This window comes from Salmo trutta, chromosome 33 (assembly GCF_901001165.1).
Source record: "Salmo trutta chromosome 33, fSalTru1.1, whole genome shotgun sequence".
NCBI classification, from domain to species: Eukaryota; Metazoa; Chordata; class Actinopteri; order Salmoniformes; family Salmonidae; genus Salmo; species Salmo trutta.
In genome coordinates, this window is record NC_042989.1 from 17189126 (window position 1) to 17214646 (window position 25521).

The 25521-nt window shown below is 47.5% G+C and overlaps 1 protein-coding gene across 4 annotated transcripts in view; it reads right to left on the reverse strand.

Annotated features, from left to right (window-relative positions):
- The window catches only part of syne2b (spectrin repeat containing, nuclear envelope 2b), a 142167-nt gene that overhangs the window by 71362 nt on the left and 45284 nt on the right, over positions 1-25521 (reverse strand). For all 4 annotated transcript variants that reach the window (XM_029730043.1, XM_029730040.1, XM_029730039.1 and 1 more), the window contains 20 exons: positions 23761-24081; positions 23234-23563; positions 22716-23045; positions 22232-22576; positions 21427-21605; positions 21024-21339; positions 14664-14828; positions 14110-14457; positions 13740-13876; positions 13233-13362; positions 12135-12308; positions 8124-12041; positions 6404-6601; positions 5978-6133; positions 4900-5141; positions 2642-4718; positions 2196-2530; positions 1888-2032; positions 1597-1797; positions 1089-1348 (listed from right to left, as the gene is read on the reverse strand). In XM_029730043.1, coding sequence (XP_029585903.1) covers positions 1089-1348; positions 1597-1797; positions 1888-2032; positions 2196-2530; positions 2642-4718; positions 4900-5141; positions 5978-6133; positions 6404-6601; positions 8124-12041; positions 12135-12308; positions 13233-13362; positions 13740-13876; positions 14110-14457; positions 14664-14828; positions 21024-21339; positions 21427-21605; positions 22232-22576; positions 22716-23045; positions 23234-23563; positions 23761-24081 — 10307 coding nt within the window. The remainder of the gene's footprint in view (positions 1-1088; positions 1349-1596; positions 1798-1887; positions 2033-2195; positions 2531-2641; positions 4719-4899; positions 5142-5977; positions 6134-6403; positions 6602-8123; positions 12042-12134; positions 12309-13232; positions 13363-13739; positions 13877-14109; positions 14458-14663; positions 14829-21023; positions 21340-21426; positions 21606-22231; positions 22577-22715; positions 23046-23233; positions 23564-23760; positions 24082-25521) is intronic.

Consider the following 25521-nt stretch of genomic DNA (forward strand, 5'->3'; position numbering starts at 1 on the left):
TCCAACAGGACAACGACCCTAAGCACACAGCCAAGATGACGCAGGAGTGGCTTCGGGACAAGTCTCTGAATGTCCTTGAGTGGCCCAGCCAGAGCCCGAACTTCAACCCGATCGAACATCTCTGGATAGACCTGAAAATAGCTGTGCAGCAATGCTCCCCATCCAACCTGACAGAGCTTGAGAGGATCTGCAGAGAAGAATGGGAGAAACTCCCCAAGTAGAGGTGTGCCAAGAAGACTCGAGGCTGTAATTGCTGCCAAAGGTGCTTCAACAAAGTACTGAGTAAAAGGTCTGAATACTTACAGTACTGTATGTAAATGTAATATTTCATTTTTCTAAAAACCTGATTTTGCTTTGTCATTATGGGGTATTGTGTGTAGATTGATGAGGAAAAAAAACAATTTAATACATTTTAGAATAAGGATGTAACGTAACAAATTTTCGAAAGCTCTGTATATCACTGTGAATCAAAAACAGCTAGCATGGTACATAACCAATATAACACATAGTCCATTTAAAAAGGAGATTTAAAAAACTCTAGTCTCTTACCTTGACTTCATAAGGCAAAGAGTTTCCTTTGGGAACTAAAGCTGACACTAAAATTAGGATGCAGAGCATCATCTCAATTCAGGTATTTCAGTATTTCACAACCTCTGCGTCTGTGATTGTCTATCTACACGGTAAGCATGTGTGTGTATGCTGTGGATGACTGAGTGGGTATGAGTGTGCATCTTTCTGCGCTTGTTGCCCTGAGTGGAGAGGCACAGCAACCCTTTGCCGACCCACTTTTCCCAGAATGCTCATCCAAGTGTGAATGTGTGGAGCCGCTGGGAGATTGAGTACCTATGCCCTGCACTACCACAGAAACACTGATTGGTATGACCATCAATGCAACAAGTTTGGATTTTAACACTTGTCTTAAAGCCTATAGGTGTTAATTCATACCATATGCTGGCTGTGGGGATTTGTGTCTTTGAGAAGTGGGAATTAAGTGTAATATTTGAGGCACCACACGCTCAGCTCCTGAAACAACACTACGAAACAATGTGTTTCCTGTCCTGTCTGTTGTAGGGTGGTTGACCTCTCACCTGCCATAGCGGTCCTGCATGACCTGCAACTGCTGACACAGCGGGGTGGGCGGGGCCTGCTCCAGGTGGGCGGGGACGCCCAGCAGTCTGGCAATACGGAGCTCGAGAGCTGAGAGAGCTCGGTGCTCACAGTCTAGCCTGTCCTGGTACTGGTCCCAGTACAACAGCAGCACCTGCAGCTCTTCCCCACACACCTTCTCCCTGGTGTCATCTGGCAGCTCAGCCTCCACTTGCTCCAGCATGATGGATGCTCGCTCCACCTGAAAGGATAACAAGAATTGGAGTTAATGAGTCAGTCTGTAAAATGGCTGCTTCCAACCTGACTTTCTGCGCTGGGTGTGTAGGGAAGAGTGGGGTCTCTATGTTGTGTCAATCATTGGCTGAAAGAGTTTGGTAGATTTTATATCGCAGGGTTGAAAACAATTTAATTTCAACTCAGTCATTTTAGGAAATGTATAGCTATTTTAAGATTGAGGTAGAGGTGTCCAGTATCTATCATGTAACTCACGCTCTTTGTAATATCACTCCATTCGTCTGCCCTCTGATTTGAGTGAGTCTTCAGATTGCAGGTGCAACGCTGCAGTCTTGCCACCTGCCTCCAGAGCGCGCTCACCGCCCCCTCCCTGCTGCAACGGCAACCCTGCTCCGGGCACCACTCCCCCAAACACTTTAGAAGCCCAGTTACAGAGTCTACCTCCTCAGACAGAGCCTGTAAAGGAGAGAGTGGTGGGTAAAAAAAACATTTAAAAAATGTAATGTTAACGCTATGAAAAATTTGTTTAGCATTCTTTCCCCATACCTTTAGCTTAGCTTGCTGGTCGGTGCAGTCAGTGAGAGAGCTGACTTTGTGAGAGTGACAGTAGGAGAGATGGGTCTCTGCGCTCTTTACACCCTGGCAGATCTCCTCATGGCACTTCCTATACCTTCTGTGATACTCAGCACACCTACCAAACACAAACCACATATCAATCAGGCGTCACATCAATAAGACTACTACAAATGGCATTACGCATTAGAAGGTTGGCTTGACTTGGCAGTTGAGTATTACAATCATATCACAATCATGACTGTATCTAAGGCCCCTTGACTCTTAGAGACAGTGTCTACCTCTGCAGGGCCTCCAGTTTGAGCTGGGCCTGGGCCTGGAGGGTGGACATCCGCACCAGGAGCTGGCTCAGCACCTCCCTCTGTAGACGCTCCACCATCTGGGGGCTCAGGTAGTCATGCTGGAGGGCCAGGGTCTGGAGCTGGCTTATATGGGAATGGAGCTGCTCCTCCATGGAGGCCAGGGCCTGCTGGATGTCCCTCAGCCTCTCAAGGCAACCTCCGACTGGGGCTAATGAGGGATGGAGCAGGGCCTCAGCCTCCTGGAGGAACCGGACAGCACCACTCACAGCTCCAGTGTAGTCTCTCAAAGAATCCCGTGCCTGGGAAATGCTCTCCTGAAAAATCATCAACATTTTTTACATGAATAGTCAATTACCTTTTAAATTAGTAGAACATGCATTTAATATGGTTTTGAAACACAATCAACCAAAAACAAAACAACTTGCCATTCGTAAGTCACATTCATTCAGGATTGCATTCTTCAGGTCCATCAGGTCACTATACTCCGGGGATCCATCCTGCTGCCTAGTTCCTTTCTTGCGCTCTAGAATCTTCAACACCCTCAGTCTGCACTCCACGGTCATCCGCAGGGTCACAATCCTCCAGTGCTCCTTATCGACGGCTTCCTCTGTGGGCTCCACTTGGCATGGTTGCTGCAGCTCCCGCTGGATGTCCCTTAGGAAGGCCAGCACAGCTCTCTGCTCTGACTGGAGGTGCACCTCCTTCAGCAGGCCCCACTCCAGGATCTGGATGTTGTTGATCACAGTCATCTCCCAGGTTTGGAAGCTCTCTAGGTTCTGCTTAAGCCTCCCATGCTCTGCAGTCAGCTGTGAGGGATAGAGGTCCTGGGAGATGCTCTGCAGCTCATCGGCAGCCTCCTCACATAGTCTCCGTATCAGAGGGAGCTGAGTGAGGATGACCTGACCGGTCGTGTACCTCTCCTCCTTCCCCCTGTTCTCCTCCTTGGTCTGGAGGACCTGCTCCTCCACATTTTCCCGCAGTTCCTCCACACACTGCCTGAAGGTTAGGTACCTCTCGTGTTCTTTGGCCTTCATATTCAGCGTGCTCATTTTGCAGTGCAACTGGGAAATGACACACAGCAGCTCTTGTTTCTTCTCCTCAGGGATGAAGGGCTGCAGCTTGTCCACCTGGCACTTGTGCTCCACGATCATGTGTTTAAACGGCTCAATGGTGCTTAGAGTCTCCCTTGTGACCGGGAACCTGTGTCTGTTTAGGTCCACCAGCATCTGTCTCAGGCTCTTCTCCACTGTGGTCACCTTCTGCCTAGATGCGTCTTGAGTCTGAAGGAGTTCCTCCAGCTCCTGCTGGTTAGCTTTCTCATAGCTGATGATGCTCTTGATGTCCTCCTGGAGGTTTGTGAGTTTCTCATTGAGGAGGCAGTTCTCTGTGATGCTGAGCTCAGAGGCGATGTCTCTGCTCCTCATGAGAAGAGCCTCGGACACAGCAGCCTGTTTCTCCGTCTCTACCAGGGTCTCCTGAATCTGTCTGACCCGGCGATCCAGGTCTTTAGTACTCTGGCCCTCCCCCTCTCCCCTCCTGGAGGCTTCTCTATGGAGGTGACCCACCACCCAGGAGTCCAGGTCTGCTATCTGCTCTGACATATTCTCTCTAGTCTGCAGGCCTGACTCCATCTCCTTCACAGCCTTGGCTAGCTTCTCTGTGGTGGACCTGGACAGACTCTCCAGGCTGACCAGGGAGGAGTGCACCATGGGGACCTCATCATCCTGGTCCAGCTCTGGGAGCAGCTCCTCCACCTCCTCCACCAGGGTCTCCAGCTGGGCCTGCTTGGCCGCCATCTCCCACTGCACCTTCTTCAGGTCTTTGATCTGCCGATGGACCTCCTCAGGGAGCAGGGCCACCTTCCTCCTCCGGCCCTCGATGTCGCTCTCCGTCTGCTTGGCCCAGGCAAAAGCGTCCATCATTACCTTGTGGATCTTATTCATGATAGGGTTGTCACTGCTGGGAGTCTGAGAGGACACCTGCTCTCCAACACGATCCAGCTGCTCCTTGACCTGTTGGAGCCCCTGTTCTATCTGCTTCGTCTCCTTCTCCCATTGGGAGCTGTGGACCAGAGCCTCTGAGCTCTGCTGCAGGTAGAGGTATTTCTGCTGAGCTGCAGTCAGCTCAGCATTCACCATCATCAGCTCCTGGGCCCTCTTGCTGTCCCACTGGATTGTAGTGGAATGGGGTGAGCCTGTAGCCTTTCCTATGACCTCCAGTTGCTCCTGAAGAGAGGAGATCTCTGCGAGAAGGCTGCTGGTTTCCCTGGCATAGCTATTGACACAGTACAGGGTCTTCTCTGAAGCTCTCTCCAGTGACCTCCACTCTTCCTGCAGGCCTATCTGCTGGATCTGTGCAGCAGCTCGTTTTGCCTGGTTCAGGTGGGGGGACAGCTTGGTGAGAGTGAGGATCAGCTCTCCCATGATGGTCCTGTCCTCCTCCATACCCCGCAGAAAGGAACGTAGCTCCTCAGCTTCTGCTGAGCTGCTCTCCACTGGAGATCTGCACACAGCATGGTAGAGGGGCATTATTTTTAGAAACTGAGCATTATAGACATATTGTCCATTATTCACTAGGCAGTATGACCGTCAAATTGTATTGTGAAATTAGAACATGCCTAATATTCTTACTGATAAAAACTAAAGTAAAGCTATTCATCAGAGACTGCAGTGACAACACTCACATTGTGAGGGCCTCCAGCTCTGCAGACAGCTTCTCCAGAGTGGCCTTGACTGTCTGTGTCTGCCTGTCCACCTCAGTGACCAGCTGCAGCTGGGCCTCCTTACAGTGGACAGCTTCCGAGGCATCCCACACTGCTGCGCCCCACTGGCTCTCCACATGCTCAAACGCCTCCTGGTCTGCAGTCTGAGCCACTCTGGGCTGGGAGAACACAGACACCTGGGTCTGAGCAGCCTGTCTGCACTCCTGGAACCACAACATACAAAACACACACTCAGTAGCATGTTCACTCTAGGAATAATGATCAACTGACTCAATAGGACAGACTTGAATAGCTTATAACTTAAATATCAACCTCTGTGTTGACATTTAAATGGGTTACTATTGTGAACTGTACTGTGGATTATGTTGTGGTTTACTGGTGTGTTGTGCGTTGCTGTAGTGGTTTTCTGGTGTGTTGTGCGTTGCTGTAGTGGTTTTCCGGTGTGTTGTGCGTTGTGCGTTGTGCGTTGCTGTTGTGGTTTTCTGGTGTGTTGTGCGTTGCTGTTGTGGTTTTCTGGTGTGTTGTGCGTTGCTGTTGTGGTTTTCCAGTGTGTTGTGCTTTGCTGTTGTGGTTTTCCGGTGTGTTGTGCGTTGCTGGTGTGGTTTTCCGGTGTGTTGTGCATTGCTGTTGTGGTTTTCCGGTGTGTTGTGCGTTGCTGTAGTGGTTTTCCGGTGTGTTGTGCATTGCTGTAGTGGTTTTCCGGTGTGTTGTGCGTTGCTGTAGTGGTTTTCTGGTGTGTTGTGCGTTGCTGTTGTGGTTTTTTGGTGTGTTGTGCGTTGCTGTTGTGGTTTTCTGGTGTGTTGTGCGTTGCTGTTGTGGTTTTCTGGTGTGTTGTGCGTTGCTGTTGTGGTTTTCCGGTGTGTTGTGCTTTGCTGTTGTGGTTTTCCGGTGTGTTGTGCTTTGCTGTTGTGGTTTTCCGGTGTGTTGTGCTTTGCTGTTGTGGTTTTCCGGTGTGTTGTGCGTTGCTGGTGTGGTTTTCTGGTGTGTTGTGCGTTGTGCGTTGCTGTTGGGTTGCGGTTTATTTTGGCCTGGCTCTCACCTCGGCCTCCTCCACCTGCAAAGCCATGGCTGCGGGGCTGAGGTCTGCTGGGCGGTTTCTGCAGCCCAGTACCCTGACCACCAGCCTGCTCAGACGAGCCTGCAGGTCAGCCAGAGACGTGTTCAGAATTCTCATGGGGTCCTCCCAAGGTTTAATCTATGGTTACACACAAAGAGACAGTATGACCATGTGGACAGTGAACAGTGTGGCGCGCTTCGACAAAGATTGAGATACTAATAATTCATGCTATTGTAATATGTTTTTTCCTTGCAAGGGCAATTTTTTAAGTGTTCTGATAATGACATTGCATAATTGCTCGCACAAACGTTGAAATATCAGACACATTTCAAACACTAATACAAAGCATTACGATCACAAACTCAAAAATGTGTATGCGCAACTCTGCACAGTAACCTTTGAGCGTACCTTAATGAGAAGGCTCTTTGGTCCAGTTTGTGACAGACGCTGGATATCAGTGAAGATGTCCTGCATGGTGGGTCCTTCTGGTGCAGCTGGGGTCTCTTTCTTCACAAAAGGGTCTGGGGTTAGAGTCTCCTTCTTTACAACAGGGACTGCTGCCTCAACAGGAGTTGCTGGCTTCTCTGTGCTGCGCACCTGTTGCTGCTATGAAAACCAAAATAACAATTAACCTGTGAATGAATAGCGTGCTTCCAGGCATTCACCAAAGCCTACGTCAAACCTGTGGTGTCAAAAAACCATGGTTGGAAGGAGTGAAAAATAATACTCCCCACAACAACACTCATTGCAGTGAAGTGAACACTAGAGTGGGCAGGATAAGTGTTTAGTCTTTCTGCCTATGACATCCTAGAGAGTGACATCATGAGAGAGGCGGGCGGCTCACATTCCTGTCCAGGGGCCGTGTGTTCCGTGCAAACACGGGTAAAGACCTTATATATATATATATATATACAGTCTATGGTCAAGACAGCACAGGCCCTTGTTCTTTGTTCAGACTACATTGTATTCTTTAAAAAAACATCTAAAAGTACCTTGGGTAGTTCTCCTTTGCTGCATTATGAGTGAGAACATTACAAGGGAGTAAATATTAACATTATCAACATTATCAAAAGTTATCAACATCTATCAACGTCATTAACAGAAGACTAAGCATTCTTTGTAGACACAAGCTAAAACACACACAAAAGAACAGGTGTTTTTTCATGACCACCTAGAGGCATGCAAAAGTGGTGGTTTGAATACAATTTTGACTATAGCATTACTTCCCTGAAGCAAAGTCACTCACTGTATCCACTCTCATACCTCCAACAATTTCTCTCACTCTGCCGTCTCTTTGTCTCTCTAGGTAAGACCTCTAACCCTCCTAGCTACTCTGAGGTACAGGGGCATTCAAAATATTCTGTCCTTTAGAACAATGTGCCACAGAACCCCAGAGATAAATCAGACTAGAATCAAGCCTGTCTCGCTTATACAGCTCATATTACAGAGCCTGGAGATAGAACCCCACAATTTCTCAAAAGAAAATGGAGGGTATTTTACAGCTTTGAGTGAGTGAGCAAGCGATGGACTCACCTGTGGCAAGTCACTGCCATCTGGCTTTGCCCTCTCTGTGCTCTCTGTTGCCATAGCAACGGGGCCTGGGCGCAGATTCCCAAAACACTTCTTATGCAAAAACTTAAGAAGCAAATCTTCTTAAGATTGTTGCTAGGCAACTGTTTTAGCTAGCTATCTAGCTAGCAATGGCAATCATGTTAGCATATTTCTTACTGAGATGACTGTTCTAAAACATGTTCTTGGGTTTAAAATAATCAATACTGACACTTTCAGATGAAGTTTGTGAGTGAATTAAATATGTTCAATTGCTTTCCTGAGCTTTTTCTCTCACTGCCCTGAGTTTAAGGGTTTAGCCATCTTGGAATTAACAACATTTCCAATAACGTTATTTTCAAGAATCTAATTTCTTCTTAACGTTTTGCTTATGGAGAAACATAAATAACGCAATAAAATTTTCAAGAACAGGAACTTTGCTTAATTTTCTTCTTAAGTCTATAGTTAAGGAAATAATGGCAGAAGGCTTTATGAATCTGGGCCCTGGTCACTCCTTGAGCTCGTTCCTCTTTCGCTCCTCTTCATCTGTCTGTTGTTTGTCTAATTTGGCCACACTTACCTCTGGCTGGCCTTTAGTGCTGCTCTCCCTGTCTTCTTTTCGGGTGTTCTCAGTTGCAGCTGTAGTTCCATGTTGCTTGATTGTTTGGGCAGCATCTCTCTTTGGCTGTTTTTCACTCATTGACTGACTCTCACTTTCGATTTTAGCTGACTGTTTTCTGTCTGGTTGGGCAGTAGCCTCCAACTTCACCTTTGGTTCGGTCAGACTTTCTTGCGCCTCACATTGGTCATGTTCACTTCTCCACTCTTTAGCATTCTCTTCCCAGGTCCCTTTGCCCTCAACCTCAATAGCTCTGTCACTCGTTGCTTTGGAGGGTTCTGGTTGAGTCTGTGGTAGGCATGCTTTGCTAACCTCTGCCTGAGATATGTCAATTTCAGTCCACACTGTCTCTGCTTTCTCTGACTGCACTGTCTTAGTGACGTGTGTCTTTGTTTGACTGGGTTGATCAGAACCGATTACCTTGCTCTCCGGTTTAGTCAGAGCTGAAGCTTCTTGTTTGACTGGTATTGTTTTCTCTTTGACAGGGGTGTGTGACAGTGGCTTAGCTTGCTGACTGTCCTGGGTGGGAGCCTGTTGGCTCTTGGCTGTCTTCTTGGTCCGAGGCAGTGTGGATGGTACTGGTGCTGTTGGTTCGATTTGTGTCTGGATAGAGGTGACAGCAAGAGGTACAGCCACATCGGCCTTCTGTTTACTTATCTCAGAGGCCAGGGGTGATGTGGAAGGTGCTGGTGGAGTTGGTGCTTTTGGTTTGTCCTCTTTCCCAACAGGCTCTTTCTGGACATCACTCACTGTGGGCAGGTCCGGTACAATATACCGCTGTTCAGTCTCAGTCTTGCTGTCCTTCCATAACTCCTCAATGTTATACTTGACCCTGTTCTCCACAACTGTGTCAGGCTGTGTGTCAGAGGCATGAGGTAGAAGGGCCTGGGTTGTAGCCTGTTGGCTCTTGGCTGTCTTCATAGTATGAGGCGGTGTGGATGGTGCTTTTGCTTTGTCCTCTGTCTGGGTTGAGGTGACAGCAGGAGGTACAGCCACATTTCTCACTGTGGGCAGGTCCAGTACAATGTATCGCTGTTCAGTCTCAGCCTTGCTGTCCTTCCATAATTCCTCAGTGTTATACTTGTCTTTGTTCTCCACAGCAGGCTGTGTGTCAGAGGCCTGGGGTAGAATGGCCTGGGTTGTAGCCTGCTGGCTCTTGGCTGTCTTCTTAGTACGAGGCGGTGTGGATGGTGCTTTAGCTTTGTCTTCTGTCTGGATTGAAGTGACAGCAGTAGCAACAGGCTCTTTCTGGACATCACTCACTGTGGGCAGGTCCAGTACAATGTATCGCTGTTCAGTCTCAGCCTTGCTGTCCTTCCATAATTCCTCAGTGTTATACTTGTCTTTGTTCTCCACAGCAGGCTGTGTGTCAGAGGCCTGGGGTAGAATGGCCTGGGTTGTAGCCTGCTGGCTCTTGGCTGTCTTCTTAGTACGAGGCGGTGTGGATGGTGCTTTAGCTTTGTCTTCTGTCTGGATTGAAGTGACAGCAGTAGCAACAGGCTCTTTCTGGACATCACTCACAGTGGGCAGGTCCAGTACAATGCATCGCTGTTCAGTCTCAGCCTTGCTGTCCTTCATTAATTCCTCAGTGTTATACTTGACACTGTCCTCCACAACTCTCTCAGGCTGTGTGTCAGAGGGCTGGGTCTGCTGGCTCTTGGCTGTCTTCATAGTACGAGGCGGTGTGGATGGTGCTTTAGCTTTGTCTTCTGTCTGGATTGAAGTGACAGCAGTAGCAACAGGCTCTTTCTGGACATCACTCACTGTGGGCAGGTCCAGTACAATGTATCGCTGTTCAGTCTCAGCCTTGCTGTCCTTCCATAATTCCTCAGTGTTATACTTGTCATTGTTCTCCACAGCAGGCTGTGTGTCAGAGGCCTGGGGTAGAATGGCCTGGGTTGTAGCCTGCTGGCTCTTGGCTGTCTTCTTAGTACGAGGCGGTGTGGATGGTGCTTTAGCTTTGTCTTCTGTCTGGATTGAAGTGACAGCAGTAGCAACAGGCTCTTTCTGGACATCACTCACAGTGGGCAGGTCCAGTACAATGCATCGCTGTTCAGTCTCAGCCTTGCTGTCCTTCATTAATTCCTCAGTGTTATACTTGACACTGTCCTCCACAACTCTCTCAGGCTGTGTGTCAGAGGGCTGGGTCTGCTGGCTCTTGGCTGTCTTCATAGTACGAGGCGGTGTGGATGGTGCTTTAGCTTTGTCTTCTGTCTGGATTGAAGTGACAGCAGTAGCAACAGGCTCTTTCTGGACATCACTCACTGTGGGCAGGTCCAGTACAATGTATCGCTGTTCAGTCTCAGCCTTGCTGTCCTTCCATAATTCCTCAGTGTTATACTTGTCATTGTTCTCCACAGCAGGCTGTGTGTCAGAGGCCTGGGGTAGAATGGCCTGGGTTGTAGCCTGCTGGCTCTTGGCTGTCTTCTTAGTACGAGGCGGTGTGGATGGTGCTTTAGCTTTGTCTTCTGTCTGGATTGAAGTGACAGCAGTAGCAACAGGCTCTTTCTGGACATCACTCACAGTGGGCAGGTCCAGTACAATGCATCGCTGTTCAGTCTCAGTCTTGCTGTCCTTCATTAATTCCTCAGTGTTATACTTGACCCTGTTCTCCAACGCTCTCTCAAGCTGTGTGTCAGAGGGCTGGGCCTGCTGGCTCTTGGCTTTTCTCTTGTTACGAGGTGGTGTGGACGGGGGTGGTGCTTTGACTCCTGTCTGGACAGAGGCAACAGCAGTGGGCTGAGCCACATCAGGCAAGTCCAGTATAAGGTCTCGTTGTTCAGTCTCAGTCTTGCTGTCTTTCCATAACGCCTCAGTGTTATACTTGACCTTGTTCTCCACAGCTCTGTCCGGCTGGGACTGAGGAAGCCTATGCTCAGGGTGTTCACTGGGCCTTACAGTGGAGTTCTGTGATTCTGTCTGCTGTGGATTGTGACTGGATGGACTGATGGACTTTGTTCCTGGATATCCAGAACTGGTGGACTTAGTGTCCGAGTCCATTTTGTCAGTATCAAGCACTACTGCTCCGGAGGATATGATAAGTGCGGTGTCACTGCTCACCATTGGCCACATCTCTGGTTTCTGCACATACAGAGTGTCAGTGTCCAGAATGACCGAGGACACTTTCTTCTCTAGTGGCTGCGGTGTGTCGACATCATAACATACTTGGTTTTTTGTGTCAGGGACATGAGCTTGTTTTACCTGAGATTGTTTTACTTGTGTGTCGTCATGACTACGTTGTTTTTCAGAGTCAATGTAAGCATGCTGTGAGCGTAGGGCGTCCGTCAAAGATGTCTCCTGATCAAGGCCCTGGTCTATCTGGTCTGTTGCCTGACTAACCGTCTTCACAGTGGTAGTCTCTACTCTTGTGACATGAGTATCATCATGCTCCTTGACTGCAGTTCTTTCTGTTATCAGGGTCTCAGCCGATCGACTCTTGGTATCTTGTATTTGGATGGTGGTGGAAGTTATGTCCGTCTTCAGGGTTTCAACCGATCGAGTGGTCACTATCATGCTCTGTTTAGACTCTACTGCAGCTTTTGGCACCTGTGTGACAGCAGTTTTATTCTCCTTCGCCGGTTCTGGTGTCATGACAGACCCTGAACTTGGGGCTTCAGTACGCGCCATGGTAGTGACAGCTGAAGTCTCTTGTTTGACTGGTATGATTTTCTCTGTGACAGGGGGGAGTGGTTGTGGTATGTTTTTCTCTGTGATATGGAGAAGCAACTGTGGTGTAGCTTGCTGACTCTCTTGGGTGGGAGTCTGCTTGGTCTTGGCTGTCCTCCTAGGTGGTGCGGCTTGTTTGTCTTCTGTCTGGACTGAGGTGACAGCAACGGGCTGAGTCACATCTATTTTCTGTTTACTCTTCTCAGCTACATCCTGGGAGGGAAAAGGAGAGAAAATATGAATACAAAATGTTGTTGCATTAAGCAGTTTAACAATGGGCTGGTTGGGGATCGGTAAAGTTCTCACTTTCAGAGTCTTGGTGAGAAAGGTGCTGTGTGTGTCTGCATCCCTGAGTGTTGCAGTGGTGTCTTTCTCCAGTCTGTCTGCTTGGTCAGGCTTCAGGCAGTCCACCAGGAACTGTCTGTGAGACAGCACCTCCTTCAGGGCCTTTTGGAACTGCACACCCTCCTCTAATGCAGCCTGAAGCAGGAAGAACCACTGTCACATGTTCTACCATCAGTGAGTGATGAGTGTTTCCATGTTTACTCAAAAACTCTGAGTTCTTGGAATAGTTTATATCCCTGACCTCACTAGCTCTGATTCATGTTGTTTCAACAATCTAGCAAATGGACCACAGTGAGTGGACCTACGTCACGTATTACAGGATGTACCCATAGGCACTAAATAAAGTCCTTGATAATGTTTCTGTAATAATTGGAAATAATGACCAAATTCAAAACATCTACACACTTATGCACCCTGGCAATTACTTCAGCATGGCATACAGGAATATTGTGTTTCCTCTACGGTTCCAATAATTTGCTCCCATACCCAGGTAACCAACTGTCACGACTTCCGCCGAAGTCGGCTCCTCTCCTTGTTCGGGTGAAGTTCCGCGATCGACGTCACTGGCTTTCTAGCCATCGCCGCTCCATTTTTCTATTATCCATTTGTCTTGTCTTGTTTCCATACACACCTGGTTTTCATTTCCCCAATTAAGCTACTTGTATTTAACCCTCTGTTTCCCATCATGTTTTGTGTGTAATTGTTTCATGTTTTCCGTGGTGTTTGATTTATGCGCTTTACTTTGGTTATGTTCCGTGGGTTTTGAGCGCATTTTTATTTATGTAGTGCTCTCGTATTTTGGAACTATAATAAAGTGCGCTTGGTTATATTTCGCTTCTCTCCTGCACCTGACTTCGCCTCTCATACACCCGATATTGACACCAACATTACTGGGAAACTTTCAATTGTATTGCATGTGATGCTCATAAAACTAGATTGTGCAATGAAAGTACAAAAGCTGACACAAACCGAATTAAATATCGATTTAGATATATTGAAGACTTTAAACTTCATCATATCAACATTCATTCTGTTTGATTGAGAGGCCTGTGTTATAACCTGGATGGAGGGGGCTGTCCGTGTGGGTGAGGAGTGGTTCCACTGCTGCAGAAGCTGAACAGAGGCTGTGAGGCAGTGAGCTGTGTTCTCAGTGCAGCAGCTCTGCCTCTCACCCAACCTGGTCTTCAGACTACACACAGAGTGAGAGTGAGAGAGAGAGAGAGAGAGAGAGAGAGAGAGAATAGCATCAGCACACTGACAGGATATTCATATGTACAAGCTGATACAATCTCTTAGATTAGTTAATAGCTACTATACTAAACATCCCAGCTACTCATGTATATAAGAATTCCATGTCTCTATCTTTTGCAACTTGCTACCCCTCAAACTACAAAGAAAGATCAGCATGTTCCGTTATCTATGATATAAGGGAGTAATAACAATTAAAACTGAAATTGAAATGGAAGAGAGCCAGCTGAGTTTAAACTTGGAGAGCAACAGGAAGAGGTTCTGTGCACTGCACAGTTTGATAAATGAGCTGAATGTTTGGGATGCCAAGTCTAGTACCTGTCGTGCTGCTGGCTCAGTAACTCCATTATGGAGATGACTTCAGCGGGAAGGTCCTCCTCTGTGGATGCAGATCTGGCAGCCTGACACAGGTCATGAACTTTAAGCCCTAACCCCTCCAACGACCTCTCGCAGTTCTAAAGGGTGCAGAAATCACAAGTGTAAAACTCAGGTTAGAGTCTCTGAGCGATATAGAACTATAATTGATTTGTATTTACTTTGTTGCAAATTTCCAACAGACTGTGTACATTGATTCTTTTAAGTTGTTTAAAAAGAAATATCTTAATATGGGAACTAAATGATCATGCATTGATCCAGGGCAGTAGTACAGTGCCAAACAGAGCAGAGTCATTTGAAGCAGCGGAGGTACCTTGAGGCTGTGCCAGTGCTGCTGGAGCTGGGCTATGTTGGGGTGTGGCTCGCTGTAGCTCAGGGCCTGGTCCAGAGAACGGAGCTCCCACTGCAGTGCTTTGGCCCTCTCCCTCAGGCCCTGGGCCTTCTTGGCCATCTTCGCATCCAGCTCCTTCAGCTGGGCCTCGCAGCCTGCCAGCCTTTCCCTCATCTCTCTCTCAGAAGAAGTGAGGAGGTCGTGGAGGTGGCTGACCTCCAGGGTCAGGGTGTCCCGACCGGCAGGGGTGCAGCGGCTCAGCAGGGTGTCTCGGATTGCGTCCAGCTCCCTCATCTCCCTCTCCTCCCTGTCGACAGTCTGGAGCAGGGCCTGGGGGAGGAGGGCACATACAGTATTTACAACCCTCAGACTAGCAATATGGACAATATGGCCTTAACAAGCTGTCCTGAAACACATATAGTAAAACAAAAGTATGACATATTTTGCGACGCACAAATAAGCTAATAGCAAATGGCATGTTTCATTGCAATACAATGCTGTTCTCTCATGCTCTTTTCCATGCTCCTGTAACTAACCTTCAGGGTGTTGGCGTAGCTGTGTAGAGCCTGTCTGTCTGTGGGCTGCGGGCCCAGACCCTTCACATGCTCCCTCAGCCAGTCCTGGGCTGCCCCATGCTGTTCCACTAGCTGGGCACAGTGCCTCTCCATGTGGATGCCCTCCTCCATCCTCACACAGGCCTCCTGGAACACACATACACACACAAACACACACATTATAATTACTTTAATTACATTATAATTACCAACACGTCTTTCAATGGGCACTGATTCCAAGAGGAAAATTACAATTATAACAATTTCTATACAATATACAGTGCCTTATTCTAAAATGAATTAAATACATTTTTTTCCTCATCAATCTACACACCATACCCCATAATGACAAAACAAAAACGGCTTTATAGAACCTTTTTACATAAGTATTCAGACACTTTGCTATGAGATTCGAAATTGAGCAATTGGGGGAGAAGGGCCTTGGTCAGGGAGGTGACCAAGAACCCGATGGTCACTCTGACAGAGCTCCAGTGTTCCTCTGTGGAAATGGGAGAACCTTCAAGAAGGGCAACCGTCTCTGCAGCACTCCACCAATCAGGTCTTTATGGTAGAGTGACCAGACGGGAACCACTCCTCAGTAAAAGTCACATGACAGCATGCTTGGAGTTTCCCAAAAGGCACCTAAAGGACTCTGACCATGAGAAACAAGATTCTCTGGTCTGATGAAACCAAGATTGAACTCTTTAGCCTGAATGCCAAGTGTCACATCTGGCGGAAACCTGGCACTATCCCTAAGGTGAAGCATGGTGGTGGCAGCCTCATTATGTGGGGATGATTTCAGCAGCAGGGACTGGAAGACTAGTCAGGATAGAGCAAAAGATGAACAGAGCAAAGTACAGTGAGATTCTTGATGAAAACCTGCTCCAGAGTACTCAGGACCTGAGACTGGGGCGAAGGTTCATCTTCAAACAGGACAAAAACCCTAAGCACACAGACAAGACAACTCAGGAGTGGGTTTGGGACAACTCTCTGGATGTCCTTGAGTTGCCCAGCCAGAGCCCGGATTTGAACCCAATCGAACATTTCTTGAGATACCTGAAAATAGCTGTGCAGCGACATTCCCAATCCAACCTGACAGAGCTTGAGAGGGTCTGCAGAGAAGAATGGGAGAAACTCCCCAAAATACAGATGTGCCAAGCTTGTAGCATCATACTCAAGAAGACTCAAGGCTGTAATCGCTGCCAAAGGTGCTTAAACAAATGTGAGGGATCAGCCGGATCAAGTGGTCCGACTGCACCCTCTCCTGGAGGTGGGCCGCAGTACAGCCACTACTGACGAGCTCACCTGAGGCCAATTGACTGATTATTGTTTGTGCTCTCTTAAGGACCTGATAAGGGAATTATATAATAAAGGTAAATTAATAAAGAATCCATCCCTGAAACGTAACTGATTAGTAATTAATAGTTATGTAATGAATAATTAAAGTACTGAACGTAAGTCCCATAAGGTCTAGTAGAAGACCCGGGAGGAAGGGAAATGTGTGTGTGTTAGTTGTGTGTGTTAGTGGGCCTAGGGGGCCGTAGACATGTGTTTGACCCGACCTGGAGAGACTTAGGAGAAAACAGGGTGTAACCTTCAAGGTCCCCCTAATCTCGGGGGAAAGGAACAGGCAGCGCTGGGTAGTGATTAACAGTCGTGAGAAGTCCGGGGAGGGATACAATTCACCTACTGTTCGTGTGTATGTATGTGCGTAGGATATCTATTGTTTGTGTGTAGGTATGTGCGTAAGCGGGGAGTGAGCATAAAATTAACATCTTTGTGTAATGGACCTGAATAAACTGTACAGACCATTTGCAGAAAGCTGAGTCCTTGCCTAATTATTCTTTACCCAGTGTCTTACAAACCTTGGGAATTAGTCAAGGCTTATTGATTGTTAATTATTATCATTGGGATATAAAGATTCCAGTGACAGGACCTGATTGAAGGGGCAGAGAGGGAGAGTGATTATGAGCCAGAGACTATGCCGAATTCCGGGACAGTAGGATTTCGTGCTGTTCCGCCTAGGATTTTGTTAGTGAATAGGTACGGCCTTTCACATTGGTGGAGAATGCGGGCACAAGAAGCCGAGACTGATCGACCCCCCCCCCCCCCCAGCTGGCGGTATGCGCCGTACAATAGGCGCAGACATTGGCCACAATTCAACAGGACCTGGCACGGGAGAGACCGGCTGACAGGAGAGCCACGCCGAGTGTGAACAGCCTGGTCCCATGGATGAGCAAGGAGGACAACATCAAGGCCTACTTCCTAGCCTTCAAATGGATGGCCAGGCGAGAAGGGTGACCTGAAGGAGAGTGGGCCGGGCTGATCTCGCCCCTGCTATCAGGGCCAGCACAGGCGGCATATTATGACCTGGGCGAAGAAGCTGAGCTGGACTACGGCAAGTTGAAGGCAGAGGTGTTGGCTTAGTATAACCTGAACCCTCGCGAGAGAGCCCAGGAGGTTCCACGGATGGACCTACAGGGATGACGAGTCACCCAGAGGACAAGCATTCCAGTTAGTCTGCCTAGTGAAAGGCTGGCTGGGGTCCGCCCGGTCCGTAGCGGAACTACTGGAGACAATCGCGGTGTCATGATTGTCCTGATCAGGTCAGGGTACAGGAGACCACCACCCTACAGATTATCTCCCAAACCCCCAACAGAGGAGGAGAGATCTAGGGGTCTGAAGATGTGGGGGTTTTATAACACCTCATGCCCATAATAAACTTAGGCCACAGAGAAATTCCTTTGTCCTAACAATGGAGAACTGGCCTCAGAACATTAAACATGCAATAAAGGGACTTTGGAACAATGGTTTCCGTCAGCCACAATGGTGGTTATGACGAAAAGTGGAATATTAAAATGTATGTAACTTTTGTATTTGTTTTTAAAGGTTAAGAGATGACGTTATTATGAAAACATTGTACCTTTAAGAGTTTTCCCAGTATATGCCTGATGTTTATACATTGTACGCTGTTTGGAAAATATCCAAATCAAACAGAATGTTTTGGTAAAGATGAAATGTGAAGTTAGTGTCTAAAATCGGATTTTTAGCCAAATCTAAGCCTTGCCCCCTTTACTTGGTCCGCCCAGAGAATTGCCCTAAAGGCGGTTACACCCACTTCTGACCCGAGGGTATAAGACAGGAGAGTGAAGAATTAAATAGGAGACTATTGACCCCAAGCTGCAGCTAAGGTCTAACAAAGTCGACGAACCCCAAAACGAAACACAAGGTTGAAGACAAAGAAATATTTTTCTACACGAGCTACGGACGAGTAGCTGTGTCTAAGCGGGGGAATTCAAGCCGAACCACCCAGCCTCCACTCTCCATTGAATCGTGGTATCGACACCATTCGAGCCGAAGCTGTGAGCTCTGAGCTACAGAGCTGTCTGTCCTCAGAAGACCCCTTTCCGATCAAGGGTGAGGATCAGACCACTTAGCCAAGAAGGACACTGACATCGTGAGGACAACCAGAGAGTTGCGCCGGAGAACTGCGTCATTTAGAAGCCTAAACGACCCACGCGGAGCTTCCCACCTGAGAACTCCAACACGTAATTACATCATTATATTCTGACCCATAAGAGGGGCAGTTCGGGGCAAGGCTAATTTTAAATAAGCATGGCTGACAAATGAACCCAAATGTATATTTCTCTCGTGTACTTCCTTTATTTCTCTCTCTTTAAAATCCCCATTTTGGGTAACAAGCGCCATAGTGTGTTGGCCCGTTGTACTAAGTCCTAATCAATAGCTAGACTGTGTTTTGTGTATGTGCATTTTTATCATCATTTTAGCTTGCTAGTAAATAAATAATCAACTAAGATTGGTGTGGTAAATTCAGTGGTAAAGCCCGGGTCCGTGCAGATTCCCGGATTATACGACGTTCAGATTATGAGACTGTAGAGGAAATTGATTAATTTAGCGACTGTTGTAATCGATATTCTGATATCCTTTGAGTTAATTTGGGAAAAGGAAACTCAATCAAAACAATGTTCCCATGGTGCCCCAGGTTAATGAGTTAATAATTGCTTGATTCATTGCTTAATTCATTTAATCACGTAATTATAAACCGTTAATCATTCGATGAGCAACAGTCGTCACATTAACTAATACAACGTCACGACAGCGGTCAACAAGTGCTTAAGAGAGCTGCCGCCAACCCTACTAAGAACAGTAAGCCAGAGCAACCCCCAGACAATGGATGCCCTAGTCAGGGCTATTGAGACCTGTAGGACTACAGAGTCCCTTGTAGAGGTCGGTAGGCATGGGAAGCCGGCACAAGAAGCCCTACTATGAGTGGAGAGGAAGAGAGAGAAACTGCCACCAGAGAGGGAGAGAACGAGACATGAACCTATTCCCTGCACGGTCCAGTATTTTAAATGTCAAGCCCTAGGACACATTGCACAACACTGCCTGAAAACGGATGAGCCCATGCCCACCGAGTCCCCTAACCCGAGCCCCGGCCCCTCCCTGACTAGGGACATTTCTCATCAAGCACCCTGCTAGCAGGCAGAGACGGCCCCCGCCCGGTGCGTTCCAGTGAGAATAGGCGGAACCGAAACATTTGCGTTCCTGGACTCCGGCAGCATAGTCTCCCTTAGCCAAAGTGATATACAGGACGACTGGACAGTGCTTGAAGGCAAAGTGAAGGTATCATGCATACACGGCGATGTCCAGGGATACCCCCGGGCCCGAGTAAAGATGACCACACCCGTGGGAAAGGTCACTATGGTGATGGGCCTGTCACTAAACTTGTCAGTTCCCGTCCTTCTCGGTCGTGACTGCTCACTCTTCCACCGGTTATGGGCCAATGTGGAGAAGCATGAGAGGGGCCGACAAGAGAAGAGGAGCTCACAGCACCGCATAGGCCTGGCACATAACCCGGTTGCCTGCCATAATCTCCGGGGAAAGAAAGTAAACCACATGGGGCGACTAGACGGTCTACTAGGGGAACAGGAGAAGCAGGATGAGGAGTCCACACGACTGCAGTGGCGGGTCTTCAAAGAGATGTCCAGTGATGAGATGTACCATGGAATCGAGAGCCAAGGTGAAGAGGGATCCAGCCAGGCAGGCAAGGATAGGAGACAGGAGGAAAGACAACGGCTTCGACAGATCTTCGCCGAGTCCACACCAGAGGAGTCCTGGCTGGGGTTTGGCACGGAGACTAACGACGCCGACAGCAGTTTCCCTTTTCGAAGACCTTATGGGTCAGTTTGGCACGGCCCGGCATGGCCCAACAGCGAGATCCAGAGGTGCTAAAGCTTATGGCCAAAGTGGCAGTTATTGATGGGAAGAGGCTACAGGATGAGGGTGAGTTACGTTTCCCATATTTGGCCATACGTAACGGCCTATTATATTGGGTATGTAGGAGAAGGGAAAGGGAGCGAAACTATGCTACTGCTGGCGATTAAATGGGCGCTAAGGTATCTGAGGTACTACCTCCTGGGGAGAAGTTTCCGCCTAGTCACCGACCACGCCCCCCTCAAGTGGATGGCGGGACAGAGGGACAACAATAGCCGGATAACGAGGTGGTTCCTACCACTGCAGCCGTTTAAATTCGAGGTGGTTCACAAGCCCGGAAAACTACACGGTAACACGAATGCGCTTTCTCGCCGAAACCGGGTAGGTCCGGCTGGCGCTAGCCCCCCTGGGTCTGGCTTGAGGGGGGATGTGTGAGGGATCCGCCGGATCAAGTGGTCCGACTGCACCCTCTCCTGGAGGTGGGCCGCAGTACAGCCACTACTGACGAGCTCACCTGAGGCCAATTGACTGATTGTTTGTGCTCTCTTAAGGACCTGACTGAAGGGGCAGAGTGATTATCAGCCTGAGACTATGCCGAATTCCAGGACAGTAGGATCTCCTGTTATAGGTTCGGCTCAAGCTGTTGGAGTGGTGTTGGGTACCAACTGTTAGTTTATTTTTGGGGAGTTTTGTTTGGATAGCCATTACCCTGGCCTTTGTTTGTACGGTCCCGGGGAGAGTTGAAAGAAGAACTCCCAATACAGTTTCCTTTTTTTTGTTGAAGTCATATCTCTGCGTCTCATTTCGTGCTGTCCCGCCGAGGATTTCGTCAGTGAATAGGTACGGCCTTTCACACAAAGTACTGAGTCAATGGTCTGAATACATATGTAAATGTGATATTTCAGTTTTAAATTTTTTATACTTTTGCATTATGGGGAATTGTGTGTAGATTGATGAGGGAAAAAAACAATCAAATCCATTTTAGAAGAAGGCTGTATCGTAAAGATTTTGGGAAAAAGTCAAGTGGTCTAAATACTTTCCGAATGCACCGAATACTACAGATGAGTGTATCACTGATCAGTATGATTGGGGAGATCTAACACCCACCGTCAGTTCTTTGAGAAGGGCAGGGATGCATTCCTCCATGGTGGCCCAGGAGAGGTCTGTCCAGCTGGGGTCCTGGGTAAGCTGGAACATTTCCTTGCCCTGGGTGTGGAGGACAGAGAGGGCTGGGGCCAGGTTCCTGGTTTTATCCAGCAGGGTCCTGGCCGTCTCCACAGCCTGCCCCCGGTCTCCCAGCCCAGGCCAGGGGAAGTGACGGGGCAGCTCTGCTGTCTGTTGCTGGAGCTCAGCCAGACGGGACTGGGCTTGACACTTCTGGTACTGACAGGACACCAGGCGTTCCACCACACCTTGCAACAGTCTGACACACCAGGGAAACATCTGTTGTTTCACACAGTCGTTTTTTTATTCATTACACACCTTTACATGCAATAAAATGTCACTGTACCTGTGCACCACCTCAGCCTTGTGTACAACTTCTCCCCACTCCTCCTCCATGTCTCTGACTGTCTGCTGAACCTCTAGTCTCCTGCTCTCCTCTAGGTCCTGGTTTTCACACAGACTCTGACCTTGTCTCCTCAAGTCCTGCAGCTTAGAGTCTCCCTCAGGTCTGGAACTCAGGACAGCCTGAAGAGGACATTTGAGTTAAAGGCCCAATGAAGCTGTTTTATATCAATGTCAAATAATTTCTGGGTAACAATTAAGTAACTTACTGTAATAGTTTTCCATTAAAATTGTCCAAAATACACAAACATTTTTCAAGCAATACATTTGGTAGGACTGTCTGGGAGTCGTCTGAGTGGGGAGGGGAAAACTGAAAACTAGCTGTTACTGGCAGAGAGGTTTGGAACTCTCTTTGTTATTGGTCTATTAACTAATTTACCACCTGGTGATACCAAACCAGCAAGCCGAAACACCACCACTGAAAAACCTGCTGATTAGAAGGTCCTGTGTATATTGTATTTTCAATCAGCAACTATCAGGAAATAACACAGATCAAATGTTTTCACACTTTTACAGTGATATTTTATCAGCTGTTGTAAATGATGCAAAACACAGGAAAAACTGAATGTTGACTGCACTGGGCCTTTAATGCAACAGAATATACAAGGAATGGTCTGACTACAGTAAATAGTATAAACTGCTTGAAGATTTGGCCATAAATTGGCTTTGCAATCTTAACATTTTCATATTTTTAATCAGTCAATCAATTGTGACAATAAAAAGATCCTGCGGTGTAGTGTAGCACGCACCATTGCTCTCTGCAGCCTGTCCTGGATCTCTTCCTTGCTGCCCCGGGTGCCTGTTCCCAGGGAGTGTGTGTTCTGCTGCTGCAGTTTGAACCAGGCTCTGCTGCTCTCCTCCAGGGCCTGGAAGGCCTCTAGCTGCCTGGAGAGAGAATACCACACCTGGGCCTGACGCCTAGTATCCTCAGCAGTCTGCAGGACTCTCCTCCACTCCTCCTCCATGTCTGTGACTGTCTGCTGAACCTCTCGTCTCCTGCTCTCCTCCAGGTCCTGATGTTCACACAGACTCTGACCTCGTCTCCTCAAGTCCTGCAGCTTAGAGTCTCCCTCAGGTCTGGAATTCAGGACAGCCTGTGGATAGAGAGACAGAAAAAGTGTAGTGCCTTAGGGCCTCAGCTAGATCGGACCTTGTTGGAAGTGTTACTGACTTGACTATGTGTTACTGACATGACATCTGACGTTTTTTAGGCAAGAGTAGCTATAAACTTACCTGTGCTACGTTTATTCTGTCATCAGTCTGGCTCTGGCTGCCCAGAGAGTGTAGGCGTTGTTTGTGGTCTCTGACCCAGGCCTGAATGCTTCCCTTCTGGGTAAAATATTCAATCATTTCCCTCTCTATGACACTCTGAACCTCGGCCTTATCCAACACCTCCTTTGCAGCCTTAAGAACTTCTCCCCACTCCTCCTCCATGTCTCTGACTGTCTGCTGAACCTCTCGTCTCCTGTTCTCCTCCAGGTCCTGATGTTCACACAGACTTTGGCATCGTCTCCTCAAGTCCTGCAGCTTAGAGTCTCCCTCTGGTCTGGAACTCAGGACGGCCTGGTAACAGACACAAACACTAGGTAAAGACTAATGTAGTATAGTAAGCATTATGGACTTAGAAATAGCACAAAAAATACTCATAACAACCTTAGTCCAAAACTGAGCCTAAGCTCAAGCCCTAGTCTTTGCCCTGCTGTAGCCCAGACCCAAACACTAACCATGTTGACCATTAACTGTAGACTGACCTGTGCAGTTTGTATTCTGTTCTCTGTCTTGGCCTGGCTGCCCAAAGAAAGTAAGTGTTGATGTTGGCCTTTGATCCAGGCCCTGGAGTTCTCCTTCTGGGTTTCCAAGTCTCTCAGCTGGCCTTCAATAGCACTCTGCATCTCAGCTTTGGTAAGAGTTTCCTCAGCAGTCTGCAGGACTCTCCTCCACTCCTCCTCCATGTCTCTGACTGTCTGCTGAACCTCTCGTCTCCTGCTCTCCTCCAGGTCCTGATGTTCACACAGACTTTGACCTCGTCTCCTCAAGTCCTGCAGCTTAGAGTCTCCCTCAGGTCTGGAACTCAGGACAGCCTGAAGACAAAAACACAGGTACTAAGTCAAAACTGAATTAGGCAGTTTAGAGAAAGACCAAAAGCCAAATCCATGTTTTTATGCCAAGTAAGACTCGGATGGAAGAGCCATGAATTGTAAATCCAGAACGAATGCTGACAACAACAATAAGTCCATATCTTCGGAGGATTTATAAGCACTTCCAGCTGTACACAGACCTGTGCGGTATGTAGTCTCTCCTCAGTCTTGGTCTGGCTGCTCTGAGAGTGTAGCTGTTGTTTCTGGTCTTTCACCCAGACCCAAGTGCCTTCCTTCCAGGTTTCAAAAGCTCTCAGCTCTTTTTCTAGTACCTCAGCCCGATCCAGCACCTCTTTTGCAACCTGTAGGACTCTCCTCCACTCCTCTTCCATGTCTCTGACTGTCTGCTGAACCTCTTGTCTCCTGCTCTCCTCCAGGTCCTGATGTTCACACAGACTTTGACCTTGTCTCCTCAAGTCCTGCAGCTTAGAGTCTCCCTCAGTTCTGGAACTCAGGACAGCCTGGTAACAGACATAAACACTAGCTTAAGACTAAGGTAGTATAGTAAGCATTATGGACTTAGACTTAGCACAAAAAAATACTAATCTATAGGGAAGATTTAGCATAAAAAATACTATCCATAGTCGGAGACTTAGCACAAAAACACTATCCAGAGTGGGAGACTTAGCACAAAAAATACTATCCATAGTGGGAGACTTAGTACAAAAAATACTATCCATAGTGAGAGGCTTAGCACAAAAAATACTATCCATAGTGGGAGACTTAGCACAAAAAATACTATCCATAGTGGGAGACTTAGCACAAAAAATACTATCCATAGTGAGAGGCTTAGCACAAAAAATACTATCCATAGTGGGAGACTTAGCACAAAAAATACTATTCATAGGGGGAGGCTGGGCAAAGGAAATGTATGACCTTTTTCAACAGTCTGACTGTGAATATCTGTATGAAACCCAAATTAAGGGAGACATAGAAATGATTAAAAAACAACTGTTGAAGCAATATGAAAAAAAATGGGTGGAGACGATTAATCATGAACCCAAAATGAGAACATTTTGTTTGATTAAGGGTGAATCTGTGTGGGAGATATATTATATATAACCTACCTAAAAGCAAGAGATCGATATGCACACAGGTAAGATCAGGGATATTGCCTCTGCATATTGAAACAGGTAAGATCAGGGATATTGCCTCTGCATATTGAAACAGGTAAGATCAGGGATATTGCCTCTGCATATTGAAACAGGTAAGATCAGGGATATTGTCTCTGCATATTGAAACAGGTAAGATCAGGGATATTGCCTCTGCATATTGAAACAGGTAAGATCAGGGATATTGCCTCTGCATATTGAAACAGGTAAGATCAGGGATATTGCCTCTGCATATTGAAACAGGTATGATCAGGGATATTGCCTCTGCGTATTGAAACAGGTAAGATCAGGGATATTGCCTCTGCGTATTGAAACAGGTAAGATCAGGGATATTGTCTCTGCGTATTGAAACAAGTAAAATCAGGGATATTGCCTCTGCGTATTGAAACAGATAAGATCAGGGATATTGCCTCTGCGTATTGAAACAGGTAAGATCAGGGATATTGCCTCTGCGTATTGAAACAGGTAAGATCAGGGATATTGTATCTGCGTATTGAAACAGGTAAGATCAGGGATATTGCCTCTGCGTATTGAAACAGGTAAGATCAGGGATATTGTCTCTGCGTATTGAACCAGGTAAGATCAGGGATATTGTCTCTGTGTATTGAAACAGGTAAGATCAGGGATATTGCCTCTGCGTATTGAAACAGGTAAGATCAGGGATATTGTCTCTGCGTATTGAAACAGGTAGGATCAGGGATATTGTCTCTGCGTATTGAAACAGGTAGGATCAGGGATATTGTCTCTGCGTATTGAAACAGGTAGGATCAGGGATATTGTCTCTGCGTA